The 25,466-nt window shown below is 54.6% G+C and overlaps 1 protein-coding gene across 7 annotated transcripts in view; it reads left to right on the top strand.

Moving 5' to 3' along the window:
• CSNK1G2 (casein kinase 1 gamma 2) overlaps window positions 1–25,466 on the top strand; it is a 52,173-nt gene that overhangs the window by 6,983 nt on the left and 19,724 nt on the right. For 4 of the 7 annotated variants that reach the window (XM_026076521.1, XM_026076525.1, XM_026076523.1 and 1 more), the window contains exon 2: window positions 22,845–23,342. The exons of 1 other annotated variant lie outside the window; for it this stretch is intronic. In XM_026076521.1, coding sequence (XP_025932306.1) covers window positions 23,156–23,342 — 187 coding nt within the window. In that variant the 5' untranslated portion in view covers window positions 22,845–23,155. Of the gene's footprint in view, window positions 1–14,045; window positions 14,445–19,774; window positions 19,923–22,844; window positions 23,343–25,466 lie in introns of those variants that run through there. 2 more of the 7 variants (XM_026076526.1, XM_026076527.1) reach the window with 2 other exon arrangements.

Raw genomic sequence — 25,466 nt, 5'->3', positions numbered from 1 at the left:
AACGGCTAGACGGAGTCGTGACGGAAGCACTCCTCCCCTGTTCAGTGTGGAAAATCCCCGCAGCATCCCAGCGCCTGTGTGCAGAATGTGCTCCAGGTGTGCTGAGCTCACTGCGATTTTCTTCCTCGCCCTCCCCACTCCCTGTGCTTGTGCTGACCTCTCTCTGACTCGTTGGGCCTCTACCTTGTTGGGATACTTCCTTGCCGGAGCTAGCACGTCTGCCAGGTAGCTGGGACAGCCCGGAGCGTTTTATGCACTGGGGAGATCGGCTTGAACAGCCCGGTAGGCGTCTTTGAGAACGGAGGCAGCGGAGGAGAGGTTAACGCACGTGGCTTACAAAGGCCCTGGCTGCGCACGGTTCCCAGTTAGTCTTCTCTAACGTCTCTCTGAGCACACGTGTGGACCTGGAAGCGAGACTCAGTCTTGGGCTTGGTGCAGAGGATGCACTGCAGAGGGCTTGGCTCGGTGACAGCGGGCACCTGGGCTGGGCTAAAGCGCTAGCAAGGGACAGTTCCCGCTGCCTGTTGGGGTCCTGGCAGGGGGCACGGAGGGACCTGCGTTCTGATGTGTCCTGGAGGAGAGTATAATAACACACAGTGCTTTGCTCCCGTTTTTATTTAGAGCCAGAAATCAAAGTCCAGAGCAGTGCTTCTCGGGCCAGAATCATTTAAAGGCACTTGCTGTTGTTTTAGGGCCAATATTTAACTTGCTCGTATGATGAGGAATGCCTGCTCGACTCTAAATATTTAGACTTAAGGAAGAAGTTTGAGAGAAGAGCTTCCAGCGCTGCGGACGAGGAGGGGATTACGGGAAACAAATAGGAAGCCGCTGTATTTACAGGGCTGCGTAAAACAGCCTGCGTTCCCCTTCTGGTGTGGCAGGTATTGAGGCAGCTCTTTGCTGAGCTGCAGCGCAGGAGCAGCTGGAAGGAAATGTTTGTGTGCTCCGGAGGCTGGAGCAGGCGGTGCGCGGCGCAGGGTGTGTCTGCTCGCCCGGTCCTCTGCTCCTGCTGCCAAGGGGGATTTAAAGGCACAGGTTTGGAGTTGCTTTCCAGTTGGGGGGAACATCCAAACAGGCTGATGTGGGTGGCCAGGCATGCAAACTTCCTGATAAAAGAAGCTTATCTGAAAAGAAATGCTCTGCTGCTTTTGCTTTTGCTGTAGTCTTCGGTGGCTGGAGTTTGTTAGCTGCGAAATCCTCGGCGGTGGATCCTGTTAATGGCAGGATTTCCCCTTCCCTGGACCTGCTTGATGAGGTGCTTGTGGCTTTTCCTGTCCCGCTTCACCTTCCTCCTCGCAGTGTGCCCCAGCTACCGTTGCACGGCCTCCTGCAAGCCTGCAAGGGCGCTTGCTGCCGCTGCTCAGCATTGAACTCGTCCTGTTTCTGGGCAGAGAGCAGCTGCGTGGAGCTCTGTGCCCAGGATGCCGGTGATGCTCGTCAAAATGATGATCAGGCTTCTCCGAAGACAAGGAAGAGCTGATCGTGGTGTGTGAGGAAGGATGATTGAGACAAACCTTGCGTTCTTTTCCCAGCTCAGTCCCCGCTCCTTAGGTGGCCTTAAGCATGGTACCTGCTATCTGCAGACAGGGTAAGTTAGCAAGTCTGGATCTGGATGTGAAGTCTGGACTTCCTTAGTTACATGGTGAACGTCTGTGCTAGACCTGACCTGACTTCTCATGCTCTGTGCTCTTGGTTGGATGTTTTAGGCCCTAGTTGACTGTTTTAGCTGCGTTTTGCTTAGATACAAAAAAAACATGTTTTCTCTTGAAGCGAAATCAAAGGCACCCAGCTGTTTCTGAGCCAGCCCCAGGGGAAGGTTTTGCCCAGGCTCCTGTGTGCAGAGTTCAGCCCAGCTCTGAAAGGTTGAGAACTTCCTCCTTCCAGTGTAACAAAGTGCTTGCAGGCAGCCCTAAATCATCGCCTGGAGCTACGACATGGAGAGCCAAGTCCAGCTGGAGCAGCTGTGAGCATGGCTCCAGCTTTTATTGACCGGTTTGGCGTTTGGAAAGCAAAGGCTTTTGTCAGAGCAAGTCAAAGCCCCGTCCAGCTCAGGAATTGGCAGGGTGCTGGAGTCCAGAGTAGAGCAGGGATCAGGTGGCTGTATAGGAAGATGGCATACTTGCTTTTTTTTGTTGTTTTTTGGTTTTTTTGCCCCTTCTGCATACTCTGCAGGCACCTGATACCATCTGTGGTGATGACTGAGCTGCATTCATTCAACCCAAGGGGCTCTGGCAGTGTGAGCGCTGCAGCCACCGTGAAGCCCCTCTGTTCTTGCATTCCCAATCCGAAAGGCCTTAGAGGGGCTCCTGTTCCCGAGTGTGATTTAGCCAACCCCTCTGAGCACTGGCCCACGGGACTGGCTGCAGCTGGGCACCTGGAAGTACTGTACAGCTCTGGGAAATCTTGGCCCACTTCCATAACGAGCACTGATGGGTTCAGGTCCACAAATTGGCTGCGCAGTGAACAAGGAAGCTGGGGGAGTTGAGTCCTGTCTGCAGGGACTGGGAAAAGGTGACTGGAACTAGCAATGTGAGTAACTGACTCCAAAAACCAAAAGTTTGGGTTTCAGCTAGAAGTGTTTACTAGAGAAGGGTGGGTGTGTGTTGTCTGTGGTCTCCAGGGCAAAGATCAGAGAGGTGAGAGCCCAGAAAATGAGGGGGAGGGGACAGTTTGTACATGCTAATAATGTTCCAGATATTAATAATAGCAAGATGAGAATGATTTCTCGTGGGGGGGAGATGGGAGGTGTCCTGCACGTTCCTTCATGGTAGGTAATCCCTCTGTTTTTATAAATTAAGCTCTTTGTATAGGACCCAGAGAAGTAGGTCTTGAGCAGTTACAGCTGCAGGGAGGAACCACTGAGGCTGTACTATATCCACCTGTTTGAGAGATAATAACCTTTTGGATGAACGTCTTGAAAAGTTTGTAAATGTGCCCGTTCCTCTCAGTCAGGAACGCTTCTGTAGCCACCTTTGTGGTGCTCCTGTTTTAGCCATGGCCTTCTGATCCAGTTCAAAATGCACACACATGGCGAACGAGGGGTAAATGGGAAACTGAGCCTTTGGAATACGCCTTTCTGATGCGGAGGTTGGTGGCAAACCAGGCCGAGTCCTTAATCCACAAAGCTGTCGTGGTACTTAACGAAGGCTTGTGAATCTGATTCTTTAGGTGAGAAATTGAAGGATGGAGGAGTGAAAAGACCCTGAATAATCCATGGTGTTACCAGGAATGGGGTGTAGGGATCTGGCTCCTCTGTTCTGTTAACCTTCCCTGCAAGCCAGGAGGTTGGGGTGTTTGTCCAGGTGTTGGGAATTTGCCCCAGTTAATCTCCAGTTAGTTGGGAAACACCCTTCTCTATGCCCCTTCCTTCTGTGAGACCGTGGACATGTCGTACAGTTTCTTACTGCTTCAGTTCCCATCTGTAAAATAAGCAGGTCACCTCTGTACCTTAGAGAGATGTTGCGAGGAAAAATGTGTAATGGATTGAACTGCTCAGTCTTGTCGGAGGGGGAGGGAAGACGAATAGCTCCTGGATCGCTCGTTGCTTCTCTGAAGGTGCTGCTGACACTTGCATGTGAGCTGATGGATATTGTCATGCCACTGAGCATCCCTCTGCCCCTGTTGCTTTGTAATAGAGATTAACTGCAAGGTGCCTCCTTGCTCCTCTTTCCTCCCCGTGTTCTGGGCGGTGGGTCCTTGGTTGCCTTAGGAAGGTTGTCCCTGCTGGATGACTCTTCCCCGTTACAGTGGAGAGCTGGGAGCAGAGCACGTAAGCCGGGGTGGCGGTGACCTGTTCCCATGTGGACTCTCAGGACAAGGAGTTTGACAGCTCTTGGCAGAGAGAGATCCCTGTGAACCCCTGCTGGAAGCTGTCCTCTCCGCTCCCCTTCTTTCCCTCCCAGTTCTTGAGGTTTAGCAGTAATTTGAGAGGAGGTATGTGGGGCCTGGAGCAGCCTGAGGGAGAAAGTAGGGAGAGAAATGGTGTTTGCTGGAATATGGGACAGCTGGGTTTGGCGGAGCTGCAGCTCTGCAACCCAGAAATGGAAACAGTCTGGTTGCCCATGGAAATAGCACCCATTCTTCCTCATGCCACCCTGCCTCCAGGACTCTCCAAGGGAGAAGGGCCTGCTCTGGAATAAAGTGACTGGGCTGGGACGGAGCAGAGCTGGTTCAGTCGCTGGCTTTGCCCCCGCTTCCATGTGGCCTTAGGGAAGCTGGGAAAGCTGCAATCAGTTACATTTTGTTGACTGAAGAGCTTATTCGTCTTGGGCACCCCTTTCTCCCCTGCCTTGTCTTGCAAAAGGCTACCCCAGATCTGCCAGCGCAGCTGCTACCTAACCTGGTTCTGTCAAAAGGATATGGGTTAAGAAAAAAATCTTACTATTAAAAGTGCTTCTGCCAACCCAGATCCTGCTGACAGAAAAGGGTTTGGTAGCGATACGTGTGACACTAGGCCAAGTGGATCTCTGCAGAATGACAGGCTCCAGATGGGATGAGGAGCTGGGGATCCCTGCTGTCACACGCATCTAACTGTTGCCGTGCACAAGCCTTTGGCAGCCAGTGTGGTGAGGCCTTGGGTGTATGCGGAGTCGGAGCCCTCAGGTATCTGTTTCCTCAGGGAAAAATGTGGCTGGGATGCATCTAGCTAGTTAGTAACCCCTTCCTGAAACACCTTTTACCTGAAGGCCCCAGAATTGGCCCCTTGGGACCCTTGGGATGTGGAGAACTATCCCAGATCTTGGAGATGAAACTGAGGCTGTGGCTTAGCTCCTGCAGTACTGCGTGGCTTTCGTCGCCGCTGCTTCCTCCCCTGCCTTGGCCTCTATGGAGGCCTTGGGAAGCTTGAGAAGTTGTTTGAGGTGCCCGGCAAATCCGTAATACAGCAGTTGCCTCGGAGAAAACTTGATGAACCTGGCTGGAAAAGAGGCTGGTTTTTCAAAGCAGCCCAGGTGGACTTTGCTGTCTCCTGGTAGAAGCTGGTCCCTTTGCGGCACTGAAGTTCTCAGCCCTGTCCCTCGTGGAGGAGAACGGCCACCCCAAACCATCTGGCCCATAGCCAGTGAGTCTTTTCCTCTGCTAGGGAAACGCTACTGAGTTTTCAGATCCCCTGCAAGTGTGCCTTGCACTTCCCTGGCTCTGCACTGATTTTTGGGTGGTACAGCCCAGCTCTGCCCTCCTTCCCCCTCCACCCAATTTTCAGGGCTGAGATGCCCTCCTTTTCCCCCAAAGCAGAGCGCTGGCGCTGCCTGGCGAGAGTGCTGCAGTGGCAAAGAGATGGAGCGGAGAGAAATGCCCGCCAGCCTCCCTCTGTGCTCCCTCGACAGAAAGTCGATGGCTGTTGAGACGTGGTGGTGCTGGAGAGCAGGAGGGAGGGCCTGCTGGAGGAGCTCTACCTGCGGCCATCTGCTCCACCTGCTTCCAGGAAACGTGTATCAAAGAAGAGACAAATCTGAAACCGATCTTATGATGGCCACGGTCAGGCCTCCGACCCACTCGTGGAACAGAACGGGCTGTGTTACGCAAGCCAGGGCATGGTCCCTGCTCTGGAGAAGATCACCTGTGTTCAGGGCCCCCTTGTTTGCAGACGAGCTATGGGAAAGAGCAGCCTCTGGGGCACAGGCTCTTCTCCCTCTTCTGCTGCTAATTTTCTTTGCCTTGATGTGCCTCAGTTTCCCCCTTCTGTCATGACACTTCCTCGGTAATCACTTTGAGCCACCTGCTGCAAAGAGGAGTAGAAGAGCCAAGGGGCGTTTATCATTTGCATCAGCCGCCTGGAAGCCCCTCTGGAGCTTGGAACTAGGAACATTAGGAAGATAAGATGCCTAATGCTGGTACTTGGATTCTTGCCCAGGTTGCTGGGAGGGAAGGAGGTATGTACACAGCCCTTGGAGCCATATGGTCTGGATGGCGGCTTAGCGTAGTGGATGTAGCCTCTTCTGGGGTGTCCCACTTGGCTTTGCAGATCTGGTAATTTGTACATGGTCAGGGATGGCAAGTACAAACTTTGAAACAGCTGCATCCAAATTTGGTACCGTCCCATCTCTCTGGTGGTCTGGACTCCGGTCAGGCAGCCCTGGCTATACAGCGGGGATAACAAGAAAGAGGATTTTGCTCAAGCCTGGCTGCGTGGAAAGCTGGAGAATCAGAGAAATAGTTTGCCCTGGACTCGCTGTGCAACTCGGTTCTGGCGGCAGGGACATGCCATGCTGCAAAGCAGTGCAACCGTGCTCCCTCCAGAGCGGATGGCTCCCAGGAGAAGAGTGAGCATCGCCGGCACTGAGAGCAGGTTTTGTGCCTTCGCAGAGAAACCCTCAGTCTGCTACTAGGTGCTGACGATAGTCCTTGGGGCTCTTCGTCCTGCTGTGGGGCAGCCTCTCTCCTGCCCGCTGTGAGAGCACAATTTCGGTAGTGTGCAGGGCTGCAAAATACTGGCTGTTGCCCGTGCTTTGCACACGAGGAGGTGGTGGAAATGGTGAGTGGAGGGAACGCTTTGGCTCCTTCTGTGGCCACTTACAGAGCGTGGAAATGCTGAAGAGCATTTGAAGAGCAATGTGGCGTGGAAATGCTGAAGCGCTAATGCCCTGTTAAGCTTTGGTCTCCTGGTCCCGGGAAGTTGGGAGCAGGTGGGGGTACTCTGGACAGTTGTTTTATGGAGCGGATCCTGCTCCGTCCATTTTCAAGCCTTTTTGTCTTGTGGTGAGACCTGTGGTAAATGTCAGAGGGCAACAGTCTGCTTCTAGTCTCCTGTGCGTCTGGGCTCCTGAGGTTCTTTGGGAGCCTCTCTGAATGCTGTGGGGAGAAAAAAAGTGCTAAGTGTGTCCTCTGCTACCCCGGTCCCTGGGGAGGAGAGCGCCTGGCTTCCCGTGTGGGTGGCTGGTGTTCAGTCGAGGACCCCCTGCAGAGGAGGAAATCTCCTCCAGGTGGGTGAAAGGTTTGGAGCCTGTCACCCAGGACAGGCTGGGAGGAAAAGGAGGGGAGAGCCACACGCATCCAGGAATCTGCTTTTATTTTAGGAAAGGGGTTGGGAAATGTCTCATCCTTTGGAGAACAGATGTTGAATCCCCTGTCCAAGCTACAGCTGATCCCTCCCAATGCCGGAAGGAAGCACATGTAGGATTGAAGGCTGTGGGATCTCCGAGGACATCCTCAAAAGGGTAACGTTTGTTCTTTGCTCTTGAACAATTCCTGCCACTTGACAGTGCTCCCTGTGCGAGACAGCGCTTGAACGACTGTGTCTTCCCTCGTCCTCTTCTCCCATTCTGCGCTGCCTGGCCCGTGGGATGCAGCTGTGGTTTGTGCTCCATAAGCTGAGCCGTCAGGAGCTCTCCCACGGCAAGCGGTGGGAGATCTCGCCCCACCGTGCGGTTGGACCCTCTGACTCATGCGAGCCAAAACACCTCTGCCTGGGCTTTCTTCGGAGCCTCATCCTGCCGCGATGAGGCATGGATCATCCTGTGGGCAGCATCCTCCTCAAACGCTGACTCGGACACCAACGCTGTGACTCCTGGTTGAGGAGGGAGGTGGATGAGAGGCCGGGGCTGGTGGTGGGAGAGCAGTTCATCCACAGCTCGGCAGCGTGGGAAAGCGGCACTATGCTTCGCCAGGGAGCCCGAGCGCACCACCCACAGAGGCGTCGTGGGAGGTGGTACAGAGCGACGGTGCCACGCTGTTCCCAATCCACAGCCTGGGGCGACAGGGGACTTCGGGGCTGTCCCCTTCCTCAGGTGACCAGCTGAGTGCTGGGCTTGACCTCCCTGGCCTACGCGAATTGAAGAAGGAACTGTGTCGCCAGCAACCGGGTAGCTGTTGCGTTGTCCGCTGGATGGGTGTGGGTCCGCGACTGACCGCCGGTTGTCTCGTCACATGGTTGGGAGGGGAGTTCCACAATTTTCCCTGTGGTTTGTTCACCAGGAGGGGGGAAGACGGGTGGGATTTTCTCATTGTGGCGAGGATTGCTGCTGTCGTCTCTTGGCTCCCTTTCTGAATTCCCGTGGCTGCATAAACGGGAGCGAGTCTGAACTGTGGTTCTTTCTCGGGGGACCGGAGCGGAGGCTGGGCAGGGCTTTATCGACGGATCGGCCCTTTGGCGACAGTTGGTCTCTCCTCGGGCCAGCAGAGCAGAACACGAGCCCATCTCCAGTGATGGGGAGAGCTTCATCCCATTGATTGGGATTCTGAGATCTCCTGAGGTTTTGCTATTTTATCCCTCTGACTTCACACTCCCAGGTCTGGGGGAGGGAGGAAAAACCCCAAAGTTTAACAGCAAACAGTGCAAAACTGCCCCGGCGCCAGGCTGAATCAAGCCCATCGCAGCAGGGCGGGAAGGGGACCGTCACCGGCTGCCGGCTCCCGCCAGCAGCGAGCAGGCGGGCTGGGGCAAAGGAACGGCTCTAGGGTAGGCAAGCTGTGACCTCGCAGCCGCAGGGACGCGTTTCTTTGCATTCCTCCGGGTTTGCCGGCAAAGTCCTCCTGCGGCAGCTTGTCGCCGAGCCTTTCTCCTTTCGCCGGGCAGGTTCTGCAGCCTCAGTGGCCTGCCGGCGCGAGGCCAGGCAGGACGCCTCTCCTCTGCTGTCGCGGCTGTTGCTGCAAAGCGAAGGTGCAGCACGTCACTGTGGCTGCAGCGGAGGAGGGGGGAAAGACTTCCCCTGCTCTGCGTGTCTGCAAAACCAAAGGTGACTCTTCTTTCACATCCATTCCCGTGTGCTCGGCGCTCTCGGGTCTCTTATCAAGAGAAGGGCGAGCAGCACTTTCTACTGCTTTTGCAAAAAGTGCCAGCTTTTGAGGACAGGGGAGTATTTGGGGACCTGGCTGGGAAGTAGCATGCTGGTAGAGATGGTTGTAACCTTATTTCTGGCAGCAGAGGCCACAGGAGGAGGTGTTCTTGCCTCAGATGTGAGACGCAAAGTGAAAGTGGTTGTTCCAAGCTGTTGGGTGAAGATTATCTATTTGTCTGGAAGCCTTTTTTCCCCACCCTCCCCGCTGGTGACTGCTGAGCAGGCTGGTGTGGAGAGAGGGGAGCTCGAGGGGGTTGTGTGGGAAGGTGGTGGAAGGGGACCTTGCCTTACCCAGAAACTTGCCGTCTGAACAAAGTGTTTTCCTGCACTGTTCCCTGACTGTGGCCCAGCACAGATGCCATCAGAAACAGGACGATGATCTGGGTTGTAGTAGCAGTGAACTTATGTGTTTGCTTTTGCAACACCCTCATCTCAGCCAAACATGGGGTGGCTTTCACAAAGGCTTTGCAGGTGCCTTGGGTCCCAATGCTGTTGCCACCTGCCTCTTGCTCCCGAACCAGCATCGTTACCTTAAGTTAAATCTGCCCTTGAAACTCCTGTGCTGCCAGGAGAAGAGTGGAGAGAGCGCGGCGATGCCTGGTAGAGACGTGCTCGTACAGCTCCTGTTCTGCATCTGTGGGCGCTGCTCAGCTTGCCCAAGCCAGGTGCCCTTCAGCCTGCGTCCCTGCGGTGGTGGGTGCCCGGCAGTCTGTCGCTTGGAGCCCGTCTGGATCTGTCTTTCTGTTTGACCTCACTTTCTGTATCACTTCCCTGGGCAGCTGCAGTTGCAAAGGTATTTTTTGCCACCCAGCTGAAGCAATGGTTAAAAGCATCCGTGTCCAGTGGCAGAGGTTGAAATCTAGGCAAGCAAAACCTGCCCTCAGTTACAAAATAGGGCTTTCCCATGTCCACCCTGAAGATGTTTTGGGCTGTGGTTTTTATAGTTGTCTTTCAGAGGTCTGTGCTTGGTAGCTTTTTGAGCAACAGCTCTGCTAGGGCTTCCTCATCGCCCAGGGTACAAATGTGGCTGAATGATTTGGGACAGGGACAATCCTTTGGATAGCTTCTTGCAGAGAGCGCCTATTTTGCAAGGAGTTACCCAATCCTCAGGTTTTGCAGTAGGTGAACGCTATGGGCTTGACCTTTCCCAGACTTGGTTGAGTTCTGCTCTGAAGCTTCTTTGGGTCCATGTTGACTGTTGAACTTAGTCCTGATGTTTGTAGTCTGGGCAGGAATGGAGTTAATAGCGCCATCAAGTCATAACTGTAGAAACGAAACCTTTGGACGCTCTCTTGAGATGAGTGTTTTTGTGACAGTGAAATCAGTGCAGGAATTGGGCAGGACAGAACTGGTTGGAGAAGAAGCAGGTTCTGCTCTTACGCAGCTCTCCTTTCTAGCAGCAGCATGGATTTAATTAGTATCTGGTGCCTAACTGGAGCTCGCTGCATTGTGAGCGTATTGTCCGGTTTAAATAGAAAACCCACTGGCAGAGCCACAAAATCCAGAGCGTACGAGCAACTCGATGGCTGAGACCACTTGTTCAAGTAAGTGACTCAGTGTATGAAATGTCTTATTGAATCCAGCTCTCGTGGTGCCAAGTGGGGGCTTAAAAGACAATCATCAGCATCTCGGCCAGGATGACTGCGTACATCCCATAGAAACCGCTGGAACATATGGGCTGTGGGAATAGATGAAGAATCAGGAGTCAGACTCTGGCTGACTACTGTCCTTTTAAGGTCTCCCAGTCAGAGACACTGCTTTGTACGTAACGAACTTCCTTTCTTCTAGTATTAGCAGCTCTAGATTAGTAAAACCGAAACCACTTCAACATCCTAATTGGCTTTTTTGTGCTGAACTGTAAAGATGTGATAGATTCTGCAGAATTACAGCCTGATGTAATTTACCTCGCGCCAGGGTAGAAGATGAGCCTGGCTTCTTTGCTGTTGTTCAGAACAAGGTTTACCGCTCTCATTACCCATCTGTCATCTCCAGAGTCCTCGTTACGGTAATAGCAAAGCAAGTTGCAGTTTAAGATAGTTGATCTGTCTGCAGCAAGGTCAACAAAGTGACACTAGTACGAGCAGTAGGGCATCAGATTCACGCTATAGTTGAGTCATTTTGCTGATATTATCACCTTCTAACTGCCTACCAAAATCTCTACTGGCCCAGTATCCCTGGGGGCAGTTGGAGAGGGGAATCCGGAGTAGTGAACAGGTAGAAGATGCCAGTAACACCCCAGACTCGATGGCAGGGCTGGATGGGATGGTGAGCAGCCCCAACTTGGACCTGTGTTGGTCTCAGCACCTCTAACTACCCAACTGCCTCCTGCAGCCAAGGGTTTTGCGTTCCCGGCAGCCCACGATGGCTCAGCGTTGCTGCTGGTTTTGTGCAGTGTGGCTCCAGCACGGGAACCACGCTTTAGTGGCTCGTGAGATGCGTGTGCTTCAAGAAACGGGAGCTGGCTACCCTGCGACTTAATCGAGTGCAATCGTGTGTTACAGAGGGATAAATCGAGGCACAGCAGTTCCCCTCCTGGAGTCTGTGATGGCAACCAAAAAGCTGTTTTCATTCGAGTCTTTCTAATGCAGCTTCATTGTGTTTTCTGGTGGGTTTTATGAATTCTACAGCTGGAGGTTTAAGCTACCTGGTTGTTGCTGATGAGCCCAAACAGATGAATAGACTCTCTTAGGCACTTGGTTCTCTAAAGTTTTGTCCAGCTCGTGCTGTGTTTGATATAGTTTTCAGATCTGGGTCTTATTTTAGCATATGTGTATTTACTAGCGTTATTTATTTTATTTTTTTTTTCCAAGAGAAGTATTTTTAGCTTTCAGCTTGGTTCCTGTGCTGCTGCTGAAGTTTCCATCATGGTATTTCCGGCTTGTGGGTAAAGCGCATTTAATATTTTCCATCCAGGTGTAACTGCTTTGAATGAGGATCCAACGAAAAGACTGAAATTCTGCATTTGGCTAGGAGTGAGTTGGATAGTAACTAGCAGCTGCGGAGAGAGATGCTTCATGAAGTTTTCCTTGTGGCTGCCTTTACTGAGAGATTTAGCATTTGCCCTAGAAGAGCTGTTGACTCTGCAAGCTTGTTTGCGTTTAAAAATATTAAGGATCTGGATTGTTCTGAATTTTGACTGTCCGAAGCTCATTGATTTCCATTTCTGCCTACGCAAGCAGAGAGCAAACACGAATCAGAACTGTCCCAGTTCTATTGGTTCAAGATGGACCTGTTTCCTCATTAGATATTTTTGGGCGCAAAATAATTACTGCTGGGCTGCTGCCAAAGAGCTGACTTTCAGTAAAGCTGGATATGTGCACACACGCATCCTTGCCTGCCTGCCCACCCGCCCACCACTGGACAGGAAATTTTCCTAGTCAGACCTTAGCCGTAGCGTGAGGTGGCCGAGACTTGGGTCTCGAGTCATCTGGTCTGCACCCTTCTGCCAATGCAAGATTATTGCTTGGCGTGTGGCTTGGGCTACTCTTCCGGGCTCATCTCGGAAAGGAGGCAGCTGTCTTAAAATCACGTAGGGATAGCGTAGGGAATTCACACCTTCGCCTAAGTTGCTGTTAGCTCTTGAGCTCTGCCTGCTGCCCCAATCTGGGCTCCATCTCCAACGGAATATGCAACTATTTTGCCTTTTTTTTCCTCTCCGTTTTTGCTGTTGTGTTCATTTCATTACGTTTAGACCGTAGATAACGGGTTTCACTTTTTCTAGGCTGTTTGCGGGCTGTTGCAATGTCCGAGTTGCAGCAGGGTCTTTGCGGAGGGGCCACTGCGCGTGCTCTGAGTTTGCAGGTGTCTACAGCTCCTTGCATGGCGAGAGTCTTGGGTGATGGGACCTTCTTTATACTAATTGCATTGTTAATGGTGCTGTCGCTACTGGAATTTGAGGAGAAGCTGCAGTTTTGTTTATAAAGCAGTTGAATATGTTAACCTCTAACCCCTGTAAATCGGTTTTGAAAATGTCAGTGAAATCATGCATGAGTCATTGGTTTCGTATTGTGAGAACTTGGTATATCTGAGCATTTGTCAGACCTCTGAACTGTGAAGCCGGGCTCCCTTGAAATAGAGAAAGTTTTCTGTTGAGCTGTTTAAACTTCTTCGCTCATCCTTGCAGAGGGAAAGAGGTGGCACTAAAGCTTTTTCTAAAGGAGCCATTGAAAATTCATAGCGGCATGTTAAAAAGCCACGAAAATGTTTGGAAGCCTGGGAGAAAATAACTCGGAGCGAGAGATTTAGAGCTCGATCTGTGGTGGGTTAAGAAACGATCTGAGTACAGAGCACAAGTATTTTCGGAGGAAGTGAATAGCTGGTAACAAGAGAACTCTTAATTTAGCAGGGAAAAAAAAGCATAATAAACCTGATGGCTGGAAGAGGAAGCCAGACACTGCAGAGCAGAAAGAAAATCCACCTTTTTCATGGCACGCTTCAATTGTGGGGTGGGGGTGGGGAATGAATGCCCAGGGTTTTGGGGGGGTTGGTTGCTTTTTTGGGGGTGAGGGTAGCTTTTGGGGGGGTTAATTCCACTGTTTGCATGGCTTGGATGTTTTGGGCACGTGGCTGAGCTTCACGGAGGGCTGCTGGGGTGAAATGGTGAGGGCGGCGCTGCTGCCCAGGAGGTCAGGTTGGCTGAAGCTCTGTGCTGGTGAACAGCAGAGCTGTACGGCAAATCCTTTAACTTCTAGCTTGGAGCATTTCTCTTCAGTGGCTTTACGTTTGGGAAGTCTCTTGTTTTTTGGGTTTTCTTCGTTTTTTGCTCTGCATTAACTATATAGCTGGAGGTGACGGTTTGTGTCTGATAATTTGCTCTGCGAGTGTGTTTGAATTACAGTGCTAGCGGTACTGTTAGCACCCTCCCGGCTCCGGCGCCGGCTCCCCGCAAAGCGCCGTCGCTGGAGGGACTGGCGGCAGGCGCGAGAGTCCCCGCTCGCGGCTCATCAGCCGGTGAGATGATTGGAGGTGCCGAAAGCTCCCAGCTCCCGCTGCTCCGGCAGCCGAGCCGAGTTACAAGCACGTGGGGTGGAGTCCTCTCTCGTGGACACACCATGTTCCCAGTAAAGAGCTGGGAAGCCAGGAAGGGAGGGGAGGCTTGGAACAAGGATGCTCGGATCATATTGGATTAAAAGCTTTGCTTCCACGGTTTGCATTTGTTGGTTTTTTTTCCTCCCCTTAAGACTAGAAGAACTCCTGGAAGAAACATTAGCCTGGGGTTTCTTCTTTTTTTTTTCTTTTCAAGAAACGACCTGGATGGAAAAAGCATGTTTTGGACAAACTCCTCTTTGCAAAACGCCTAAGTGTAAATACTGCGGGGCCAAAAGCGAAAGCACGCTGCGGCTTTTCCGTTCGCTGGAAGCGGCGGGGGGAGACCAGCCACAGCCAAACCGCACTTCTCCCGCGCCTGGCGCAGTGACCATGGCAATAGGACTGCGTCTGCCGTGTAATCGATGACTCAGGCTGATAGCACTGTACAGCCGTGAACCGTTTCCAGTGTTTGTGTGATGAGGGATGAAGCAGCTTGTAAGGAAGCTGTCGAGAAGACGAGCTGGAGGAGTTCAGATAAGGGACAGGCAGGCTTGATACCGGACTCCGAAAAGCAGATTTACGACCGCTCCGGGTTCGCTACAGGTTGGCCGATGACCTTGCCTGGGGGCAGCGGGAGTGCAGGTACGGTGCCGGGATTTTGCGTGACGGTTTTGCTGTTTGAGGAGGGAGTTGCTTCAGGCGGTTGCTGGGCTCTTTCCTTTTCCCCGAAGGAGGCCTTGGAGGAGGGGGAGGGAAAAAGCTGCCGAGAGCTCCGCGCTGCTCAAAAGCTGAGAAAGAGCCAAGCGTTTCCCCAGGGAGCTCCAATGGACAAGACAGATGCGGAGGAGTTGTTATCCCAGCGGAACGGCCGGGATGCGGAGAGCCGGGAAGCTGGGATACGTGCCCAGGGTGCCCGGGGAGAGTCAGTGGCAGAGCTGAGAGCTCTCGAAGCGCAGGACTCCCCCGTCTCGCGAAACGTGCTGCCTGTTACGCGCGAGCTCCCCGACGGCTCTGCATCAGCAGTTAAGTAACAAACTATTTAACAAGAGCTTCCTGTTGTGCTGACACCGACACGAGCGCACGAAGGAGGAAATAGAGTAAACAGAGCTGCCCTGGCTCCCGCCCTGCTGCAAAGCGGGAAGAGCGTCGGGGACGGCGAGGGGGCCTGGGCACGGGCCGCTCTTTCCCGGACCCTGCTGGCCTGGGGGATGAGGTTGTTGTGTGTCAGGGGTTGCGGTCGGCAGAAACTGCGCAGGTGTTGGGCGTTTCTGGGAAAAGTGGCTATTTTGAGGGCTCCCTGGTTTTGAGGGATTCCCCCGGGTGCTTCGCCTTCTCTGCGGCGGCTGCCCCCAACGAGACGCAGCTGGTCCTCCATTGCGGCAGGCATTCTCCATCGCGATTCCTGCAGGCAAGATGTTGGCACCCGGAAGGCCCAGGCTGTGTTCCTTGCGCTGCTTGCGTGTCCTCGGTCAGAGCATTTAATCTTCTCTTCCTTTGATGGATAATGAGGAAATTGGGCCAGAACGAGCCAGTTTGACTTCGTCGTGAGGACTTCTGCTGCCTGGTAGGTTTGCTTAGGTCTCCTGTAACCAGAGCTGTCGTTGGTGTTCCTGGAGGAGGTAACATGGAACAAGCTCGGAGTGCTGCACGCTCCCGCCTGCTGCTTCAGTCCGCAAAGGAAACGTCCCCGGAGCGGGTGAATCAGGACAGGTTTTCTCCCAGCTGTGAGGTTTCTCTCGTCCTCCTGGGGATGCAGATGGCAAGAGTGCGGCCTGCAGACCCGTGTCTGGGCTTCTTCTCGAGAAGTTCCTCCTGGGCACTGCTGTGCTGGGAAAGAGCTGATGGTGCGCCGCTGCGTCCGTGCTGCCTGTCTGAGAGGCAGGGGAAGCTCAGGAGATCCCGCTGGAGCCTTTGGCCTTGCCCATGTCTGAGGCAGGGGGAGAAGGTGGTGCTTCCAACATCTGACTTTCCCGTTTCCCTAGTGAAAGAGCGCTTTAAACTACCTGAACATGGTTATTGGTTATGGTTATTCGCTTTTAGAAAAAAACCTCCCTGCAATTGTCTTGTTTCCTCAAAAATCCACCCAGCTCTCGGCTCTCATAAACGTTAAGCCTTGAGTCACCGGGAACTTGGCAGCGCCTTGCGGAGCACGGTGCCACCTCTCCAAGGGAGCCAGTAAAAGCGCGAACGTGCTTATTGCAGCGTCTTGCGCACATATGGCCAAACTCGGAGCAGGGCTCTCGGATGCGGCGCTCTCCGTGCACGCTTTCTCGCGTGGCGTTGGTGTGCGTGTGCGTGCACGCGGAGGAAAAGGAGGGGAAAACAGCCTGGGGAGCAGGTTTCTCCTATCGCCAAAGGGACTGTAAGTGAATTGCTTCCCCCCTTTGCCTCCTGCTTTGCAGCTCTGCAGTGGTCCCTGCATGAGTGCTCTCAGCCCAGTCTAGAAGTGGTCTAGATCCAGTTTGCTTAAATTTGTTCTTAAACCTCAGTTGAATAACGGTGGGTCTGGCTGTGTCATTGTGCTTGTGTATACGGTCACTGCAGTACCGGTTGTCTGGTTGGACGGGTTGAATTGGTTGTCCAGCGTTGGCCTTGGGACAAGTGTGGTTTGAACATGAATTTCCCTGAGTATGGCAAGCAGTTGGATCATTTTTTTACGTCTCGGAAAATCCGCTGGGTTTCCCTTTTGTGGTAGCTGTATGGACTGATTTTCTCAAAGCTTTCTGCTGTTGAAAGAGCAGAACTGAGGAATCTCAAGCCAGGGGACAACTCTTCAAGCCAGCCCTGAAAGCACAGCACACCACAGACCCAGCAGGTGGGACGTGGTTTTGGTGCGTGGGGATGCTCCAAACGGTTGTGCTTTCCTCTCGGTCCAGAGCAAAGCCGGTGGGAGAAGGTGACTTTGTAGCCGCTTGTCGTCCCTTGGAATAGCTGGAAGAGTCTGGGCCAGCAAGTTGCGAGTTTGTTCCTCCAGCCGAGGCCTCAGCCAGCATCCGCTCACAACCCGCTCTGCTCCCAGCTGCCCCAGGCTCCTGTGGGAATTGCGGCCATGTGGAGGATGCAGGTGTGGGCCCAAGCTTGTGTCTCAGGAGGACCTTTCACATTGCTATGTTAGGTTGCGGACAAGTTTTTTGCCCGCTTCGGCTCCTGTTTTCGTTCTGTAGTTCCTCACGCTCCCCCCAGATGTCTTGTTCCCCTCCTGAGCCTGCTCAACCTGGAAGACCCCTTGTCGGAGCTGGACTTGAATACCAAAAGTCCACATCAGCGCTCTGTCCCCAGCATTTAACAAACTTTTAGCCTCATCCCGAATCAAGAGGATTTCTTTCCCTCTCCCAGCAGCATCAGGAGAGCTGCTTCCTTCGGAGAGGAGTAGGCAGAGAACGTCAAAGTTGCTAGCTACTGCTCAACACGGGGAGGAGGAACCTAAGAGGAATCGGCTTTGGGATGTTTTTGTGCTGGCACTTAACTGTAACCCAAAGCGCAGTGGATGGTGGTGTTGAAGCCGTCTGCTCAAGTGACAGTAGGTCCTGGAGAGAGCTCTGAAGACTTTCTAGCTGCAGGCAGGTCTCTGACCTGGAGAATCATCCAAGGTCTTGGGAAGCTCTTTCCAAAGCCTCAGGCAAGGGTTATCTGTGCAAACACAGACTGCAGCCCTCGGCCCCTTCCATCTGCCCCTGTGTTCACGGCGTTTATTTTTGGAAAGGTGCAATTTCAACCTCCTGCACAGCTTATAAAATTGCAGTGTGGCCCCAGCAAACAAACCGTAGGCCGCAGCAGCGCTGGGACCGCGTCGGGAGGCCGGGTCTTCACGTGCTCCGGTGGTGCCCGCGCCTCTGCGGGTTGTGCAAAAGCCGGCGGCTTCCAGCAGCCCCGTTTCCTTTCTGCTCGCCGAGGCGCGGAGGCTGGGGCTGGCTGCCGGCACCGAAGGCTAAAATACGTTTTTAACTGTAAACCTTTCTAGACGTCATCTGGGACCGCCTGCAGCTTGTTTTAAACGTGCTGGATCTTCCTTTGCTTTAAGACTTTTGATCTGCTCCTTGTAAGCTGAGCCTTCAGCTGACTCTTTGCACTTTTAAATTTTACTTGGCTTTTTGGTCTCGGCGGTGTAAGGCCACCAGTTGCTTTTTGGTCTGGTCTGATTCTGGGCTTTTTGTATTGGGAGCCAGCTGGTGGGTTGCCCTTTGGGAGATCGGGGTATCTGTGATTATTTTTAGCTTTTAATTGGCAGCGATCTGTACTCCGAGCGGCGCAGTGTCGAGGGCTTCTCGGGTTTTGTGCTTTCAAGAAGCTTTTCTCTTTCATCTGGATGCAGCTGTGTTTCTCCCTCGCTCACCAAGCGCAGAGTACAAGGAGCAAACGGCTTTAAGTAACCGAGCTAAAGGCTCGCGGGGATCAGGCGCGTCGCAGAGGTCGAGCCTCGGTGAGTTGGTAGCAGCATCGCAACCCGGAGGGGGCTGCTGGCCTGCCTGGGACACCTGGACTCTCTTCCAAGAAGTGACACTGAGCTGCGCTGTGACCGTGGGGAAACCGCTTGCCTGCTCTAGGTCACTGTTTTTTCCTCCTCTTCCCCTCCTTTGTCTTGCCCCGTTTAATTGTAGCCTCTTTCGGGCAGGAACTCGGTGCGTGTATAAAGGGCCTGGAACAATATGCCCCAGATGTCGTACAAATCCTTTCTCGTCAGCCGCGAGATTTTGCTAGACAGGAAAGCGTTTTAAAAAGGCAACTTTTCGGCATTTTCTACTTGTAAATGCGATCGGGAGCCTCCCAGTCTTTGTTTCAGTTCAGCAACGAGGGATAGCATGAGAATCGCAGCTTTTCCTTGAAACCCCCCTTCTTCTCACCCTTATGGCTGCAGGGAAAAGCTTGTAAATGCGACTGGAGCAGACCCGGCGAGCTCAAAAACCAGATGGCGAATAAAAAGAGCCTAATACTTCAACAAAAACAAAGCGAACCCCTTCTTCGGGTTTAAAATGAGCTCGGAGTGTTATTTTGCCCCCTTTATGATACTTTCGGTGTTTTTGCGGTTTTGCTTCGGGGAGGTGCTGAAGTCGCTTGCGCTTGTCTGCAGCTCATTTCACTTTCAGGTTCCCTGGGTTGGAGCACTTAAATTGCAAACGCTGCGGGGGGGGCAGGGGGGTGCTGACTTGTTTTAAGACCGCAGCTTGCTTTGGAATTCCTTCTACCAAACTTCAGGCCAGGTTTTTTTCCTTTTTCTCTTTTCCCCAAAGAGAGAAAGACGTTTTCTTAGTCTCATTTTGCATCAGCTTTGAACTGGGGCCAACCAAGCCCGCCTCGAAGGTGCTTTTCTGCGGCCGCTCGCCTCGGCGGGACCTGCTGGTGGAGGATTCTTGCTCAAAACGCAACAAGTGCATCAGCTTTATCAGGGAGGCTCTTCCCTGAGATCCTGCTGCGCCCGGGGGACAGTACCGGGCATGCGTGGTTCCCCGTTGCTCATCCAGAGGCTACTGTGCCTTAATAAATAGAGGTTCATCTCCTAGAAATCCAGAAGGGCTGCTTGCTCTGAAGCAATGAGAGTCTTGGCATCTTACCAAATGTTTCTACTCCTAATTTCAACTTCTTCGCTTTTAAAACTAGAAATTCCTTTATGGCACGTGGTGGGAAACCCGACCGGGCGCTGAAACCACGCGGAGAGGTGGGACCCCTTTTCACACGGGGCTGCAGCCAGGCGCTGCGTCTCCTTGGTGCTCTCCGGATGCCAGATGGATTCCTCCCTGCCATCAGATCCCCGGGGCTTGTCCCCGTAGGGAAACGGGAGAAACGCTACGCTGCTGCCGGTGTTTGCCTCGGCCGGGGAAGACGGCAGGGCCTCCAAGCGCTCACAGGAAGCCGTATTTATTAAGACTAGGAACTTATTTTTTCCCTTCTGGTAGGGCTCTGTCTCGTTCCATTGTCTGAAATTCCCTTGCAGGGACCGGACCGTAACTCCTTTAAAGAAAAAAAAGAAACCAAACCCGACTGTGGGGGTTGGAACTTCCTCGGCTCCAGCTCTCAGCTGCCCGACTCCGCCTGAAATCCCCCCTGGACTGAACATAAAGGTTTGATTCAAACCGAAAACTGGGTACGAAGCAGCATGGATCGCAGAGCGCCGGCTGCCTCCCGGTACGTGCCGCTCCGCGGCGGGAGCCGCTTCCAGGCCTGCGAGGCCTGCTCTGGGCGCCGGTGGAGGAAACGGCTCCCCTGGCCGAGGTGGAAGCGGCGTGAGACGGTCGGGAGGGCACCGCCATGCGCTGAACCCGGGGCGGAAATTATCGGCGGAGCGAAGAATGAACAGGATGTCACGTGCCGGCCGGGCGCCCTGCGCGCTGGGGGAGAACAAAGCGCGGGGAAGCCCTGCTCCGCCGCGCCTCTCCCAGCCCGCTTCCTGCCGTGGGGAGGGAGCCTCGGAGCGACGGCGGGACCCCCCGGCTGCCCGCTCGGCCTCGGGGGGCAGCCGGCGGGGCAAAAAGCGGCGAGGGCCGGGGTGGTTTCCCCGTCGTAAACGCGTGTTCCTGCAGCGGGGCCGGGGCCGCGGGCCGGGCTGTGGTTGAGCGGTGGGATAGCGTGTGCGCCGAAAAAGCAGTGAGCCGGAGCAGCCGAAGCCTTGGGTGCTCTTGCAGGCTGTGGCTACAGAAGGGACTGGAAGGAGGGTCTGAGAGGTTTGATGGGCACCCAGAAAAGCCCCGAAAGGCCGGGCCAGCCCCCTGCAGCATTTCGCCGGGCTGCTCTGGATCAAGGATGTGGTTGGCCCTGGTAGGGATTTGGGGTCGGACGTGGCCCGGCGGGGCTGAGAGCGGAGCAGTCGCAGCGAGCAGCTCCCGTCTGCTCCGTCGACCCTCGCGCGGCAGGTCCTTCCTCCTTGCTGAGCTTCGGCTTGGATTGCTTTTCCCTCCGTCGCCCTTAAACCTTCCCCCATTCCCGCCGCGCACCCGTTAGCACAAGAAGCCTTTTTTATTATTAATAGTTATCACGAGCCAATAAAAAGTTTGACGGGGCTTGGCCGAGTGTCGGGGCTCGCCGGGCGCCCGCTTCGGGGAGGCTGAGTGCGGAGTTGCTTGTTTAATCCGCAGGTAATGAGGCCGCGGCATTGAGGGCTTTCGGTGGGCATTTAGCTTCCCGGCTGTCCCGTTCCCGGCACACTCCGGCTGCCTTCCGCGCAGGCTTATTCCCCCGCCGCCATGAGCAAGGCACCAGCCCGGACCTATCTCCGGGCAGCACTGCAGGCTTTGCGCCAGGAGGTAAAGCTGGAAGCCTGGAAGGAACGGAGAGTGCGGCTCCGCCACGGGGACCCGGCTTCCCGGGCACGGGGCTGGGCCGGGCTATTTCCGCTCCCCCGGGAAGAGGGGATTTGGCCTTGTGGGACATTAGCGGCGCAACGGTGGTCACGCCGAGTTGACGTCCAGGGTGCAAACATGCCAGAGGGGGTTCAAGCTGTCTGGTTCGGGGTGGGTGAGTTGAGCCCAACCTGATTAGGGGGCGGAAGGGATCCTCGGGCTGCTCCATCGCTAGCCCAGGGCTTTCCGTGAGCCGGGAGGGGAGGCTGCAGCAGAAGGGGCCATGTTTGGGATACTTGCCCCCGGTGCCTCCCTCTCCGAGCCCCACGCTCGCCCCCGGGGACGGGCATCGCACGAACACGGCACCGAGCGTGCGTGGCCCTCGGCAGCTCTCCGCGGAAGCGGCGGTGAGCGTAACCGGCTGCTTTTGCCCGGCTGCAGCCGTGACTAACCTTCTTGGCCACCCTGCCTCGCTCCGAGTTTTGCAATTAAAAGCGGGGTTTGTTTGTGAGCGAGGAGGAAACGAAGGGAATTCGGAGCTAGCCGCAGAGGCAAGTGGTGTGTCCGTACGTGGTCGGTGCCAGTCTTCAGGCGAGACGTCCGCGTCGGCCTGTGTAGGACCTCGTGCCAAGGAACTGGTCCTGGGGTCCTGCCAGCCAGCGCCTGTTTTCTCCCAGCCCCGCAGCCCTGACAGCGGTAATTCCCCACCCAAGCAGGCTGCTACGTAGCGCAGCTGGTTAGAAACCACGTCCTCTCCCACGCATCCCGGCGCAGGATCACTAGCACAAAGGTCCTGTGTAGTCCTGGCCCAGCCGTGGCTGAGGCTTGTGCTTGGGGGAAGTTCTCTGACTCAGCTGCCTTCGACCTCCGGCCCCTGAGGAAGCCAAAAACTCCTGACCCGCAGGGATCCTCCCGGCGCGCGTGTGCGTGGGGAGAATATCCTCTTTTTGCTTTGCCGGAAACTGCACGTCCATTGTGGTTTTTCCCTATACGGTGATGATTTACGGCTGCTCTCTGCTCTTGGGGGCTGTTGGGTTTGACCAGCAGTGAGGTGGCCCCAGGCACCTCGACCGGCGCTTATGGGGCCTTCCCTGCTGCCAGCAACCTTTCCCTGTGGCAATGTTCTTCTCCCCGAGTGACTTTTCCTTGCTCTGACCTGGAGATGCTTGTAGAGCATCTCACCTCCTGCCGTGGCCAGACGTATATCCGTAGAAGAGTGACCCAAACGGTTCAGGAACTGCAAACCCCTCTGGTATGGTAGGAGAAGAAGGGGCCACGGGGCCCTCCTGCCACAGAGCCCATAGTGGCACAGGGTTGTCTCCCTGCAGCTGGAGCTCCAGAGCACCCGTGAGCCCAGAGCAGCCAGTTTCTGGCCTCCCTGAACCTTCACCCTTCTCCTAACTCCTCTAGCAGTTGAGGAAACATTGCTTCCCAACTGACTGGGGCTCCCACCCTCCCTCCGGCTGAAGGTGAGTCAGGCCGTGACATCAGGAGGGGACGATGTCTGCAGCTTCCCCTTGCCAGTGGCCAGGAGAACAGCCAGCAGCCTGCTGGGCTCCCCATGATGGTCCTGTTCCTCCAGCCATTCCTAGGCTTCAGTCGCGGCACCCTTTGTCATCACTAATGGGAGTTATCTGTAAAACAGGGAAGATTTTAGGGAGACTCTGCTGAACTAAGAGTAGGAACCTGGATCCCACAACTCCCTGTTGCTCTAGGGAATCACCTGCTTCCCGCTTCCCTCTTGCTAATTTTCTCCTTCTCCTTTTCGCAGCTCGAAGCCTGAGGAGCCACCCTGGGAAGACCCTCTCCGCAGGATGTTCTCTCCACCAAAGAGCTCCCTGTAACAGGCGACGATGACAATCCCGGCGGGACCTTGGAAAGCACTAACATTTCAGTAGCCCAGCACCCGTGGGTGGTCACTTATCCCTCCTTCTCCACACCCCACCCTCCCATCGCACACCGTGATGGTGTATTGACAAAGAAGAGTCCTGCTTTCTTTTCTCCTCCCCCCTCAACTTTCGGCAGCTCTTGGATTTGTATGGCAGCAGCGTAACCGTGGAGAGGCCGGGGTATCACAAACTTATGGATTTTGATAAGAGAGGAGGGAAAGGGGAGCTGGAGGAAGGTAAAAGGATGTCCAAGGCAGGTGGAGGAAGGAGCAGTCATGGAAGCCGGAGTGCTGGAACCAACTCGGGAGTCTTAATGGTGGGTCCCAACTTCCGCGTCGGCAAGAAGATTGGATGCGGCAATTTCGGGGAGCTCCGTCTAGGTGAGAAGGACCTTCTGTCCTCGCTATAACAACTTGTGCGGTGATTGCTTTGTCGTCTGCCTCCTGCAGTGGGAGGAATCGGTGTGCACCTGTGACCGCCGGCATTAAGGGTGTTGACCAGCGGTACGGGTGTTAAAGCATTGCACACTGCAGATGCACCGTGCTTTGCAGAATCCCCTTTTCCTCAACCCTCTCATGCTGTGCTTGATCTTTCAAAGCCTATCATAGAGCTGAAGGACTGGTTGCAGAGGTGTTTCCCATCTCTTTGCTGTAGGTATCATCGGTCTTTTGGGACATTATGGGAAGCACTAAAGTGGAGTCTTGTCTGTTCAAAGCGGAGGTGGCCTGAGGGTATCCCAGGCAAGCAGTGTGGTCCTGGCTCAGGAGCACTGAATGAATAACGTTTCCCAAGATGCTGGTGTGTGCTCTCCAGATCTCCCCCGACTTGTGGTGCACAGGGTGCTGCCCTCCAAGCAGCCATCTCACTGCTCCAGGTGCAGGAGAGAGGATGGAGAGCCATGGGGAATGTGTGGTGTTAGGTCTGCTGTGGAAAGCATTTAGGGAAAATAGCCAATATTTTATTCCAGATAAATTTTCCGGTTGGTGAAACAGGTTATTTCAGAGACGCTTCTGAAAGCTTATGCAAGGGAAGGAGAAAGGGCTGAATGAAACCAAAAAGCTTTCATGGTTATTTTCCATTTTGAACTAAATTAAGCAGGAAATAGTTGAAGCAAGCTCTTAGTTAGAGGGTGGGTGCGTTGTTCCTCTCCCAAGGACTCGAAGTGCCCTGGGAGGTTTTCAGCCAGCTTTTAACTCTTAGATTGGTATCAGGCGGCAGGGAGAGGCCTGGCGGTGCCAGGTGCCGCTGTGCCAGCAGCGCGGGCTGGATGTCTCCAGGAATGCGAGTTGGACGTGTCGATGGAGTCTCTGCCAGGCAAAGCATTGGCCTTGGCCGCGAATGCTTTGGGAAAGGGCTTGCGCTGGAGGATGACGCGATGGAGCTGCTCCCCGGAATGGGCTGGGAGCCTGGGACGGCTGCGGGCCTCGTTGCGCCGTGATATTTTAAGCAGTGCCTTTCCAAACCGAGCTCAAAGCTAAAGCCTGCAGCAAGTGCGGTCTTCTCGGCGAGCTGTTTGCGTGCGAAAGGGGCAGGAGGTGGGAGGCTGGCAGAGCTGCCCCCGGCTCAGGCGCCCGCCTGGAGGGTGGGGTGAGTTTACCCACCTCTGCGCGCCGCTTCTGTCTGCGGGGAGTTAATGTTAGCTCTTCCTAGCACGACAGACTGGCTGGTGCCAGGCTAAACCGTCCTGTTCCTGAACCTCCCTGATGTGATCGCGGCTTAATTGCAGAGCTTGGGAAAATGCTCCGTTTAAAATCCAGCCAAGTGGTTCCCGCGCTCAGACTTGGCGGTGGAGGGTCCCTCTTTCCCGGGGTCGTGGAGGGAAGAGCTCTAATCCTTCCTCCGGGCCTAGGCTCGTGCCTTCCCCACTAGATTTGGGGGTTTTGTCCCTTTCAGGTGGGTTTGGGCCCCCTTGGGGACGCCGCACCTCCTGGCGTTGGTACCCCGGGCGCAGCGTTGACTGGGAGGAGGTGAACGCTCTGGCTGCGGAGGGCTCCGAGCAGTGCGGAGTTGTCCAGAGTCCCTTCCACCTCCACGGGCTTTTCTCCTCCTTGCGGGAGGACGTCCCATGGTGGGTACGAGTTTCTGGGTGAGCTGTCCTCGTCGATCCTGCTCTTGCGCTTGGCTTTACCCAGCGTACGAGAAACGCTGGTGTTTCTGCTCGCCCGCCACCGCTGCCTCCTGTTAGTGCAAAGAAGCATCTCTCTCCCTCCCATCCACCTCCCGAGCTTCTGGATTGTGGTGGGATATGTAGCGAGATAGGAGACTATCGCGGTTGAAAGTAGACGCTTTCCTCCTTGTGCCGGGCAGCAGGCCGAAGCGATCGGGGCCGTTTCCCTTGCTCCTGCCCGCGAGCCCCGGCTGGCGCGTTCAGCTCTGCAGGCTGCCGCTAACGCCTGCCTTGGCCGCATCCTCGGTTTCTCAGTACAGCCCCGAGGTGGACGTGAGGCTCGCGCAGATCCGCGGAGCGGCTGTGAAACTGGCAGTCCGGGGCGTTTGGCGGAGCC

The sequence above is a fragment of the Apteryx rowi genome, unplaced genomic scaffold (genome assembly GCF_003343035.1).
Source record: "Apteryx rowi isolate R43461 unplaced genomic scaffold, aptRow1 scaffold_433, whole genome shotgun sequence".
NCBI lineage: Eukaryota > Metazoa > Chordata > Aves > Apterygiformes > Apterygidae > Apteryx > Apteryx rowi.
Note: the sequence above shows the minus strand (reverse complement) of the source record. Positions and strands in the feature narration are given on the sequence as shown.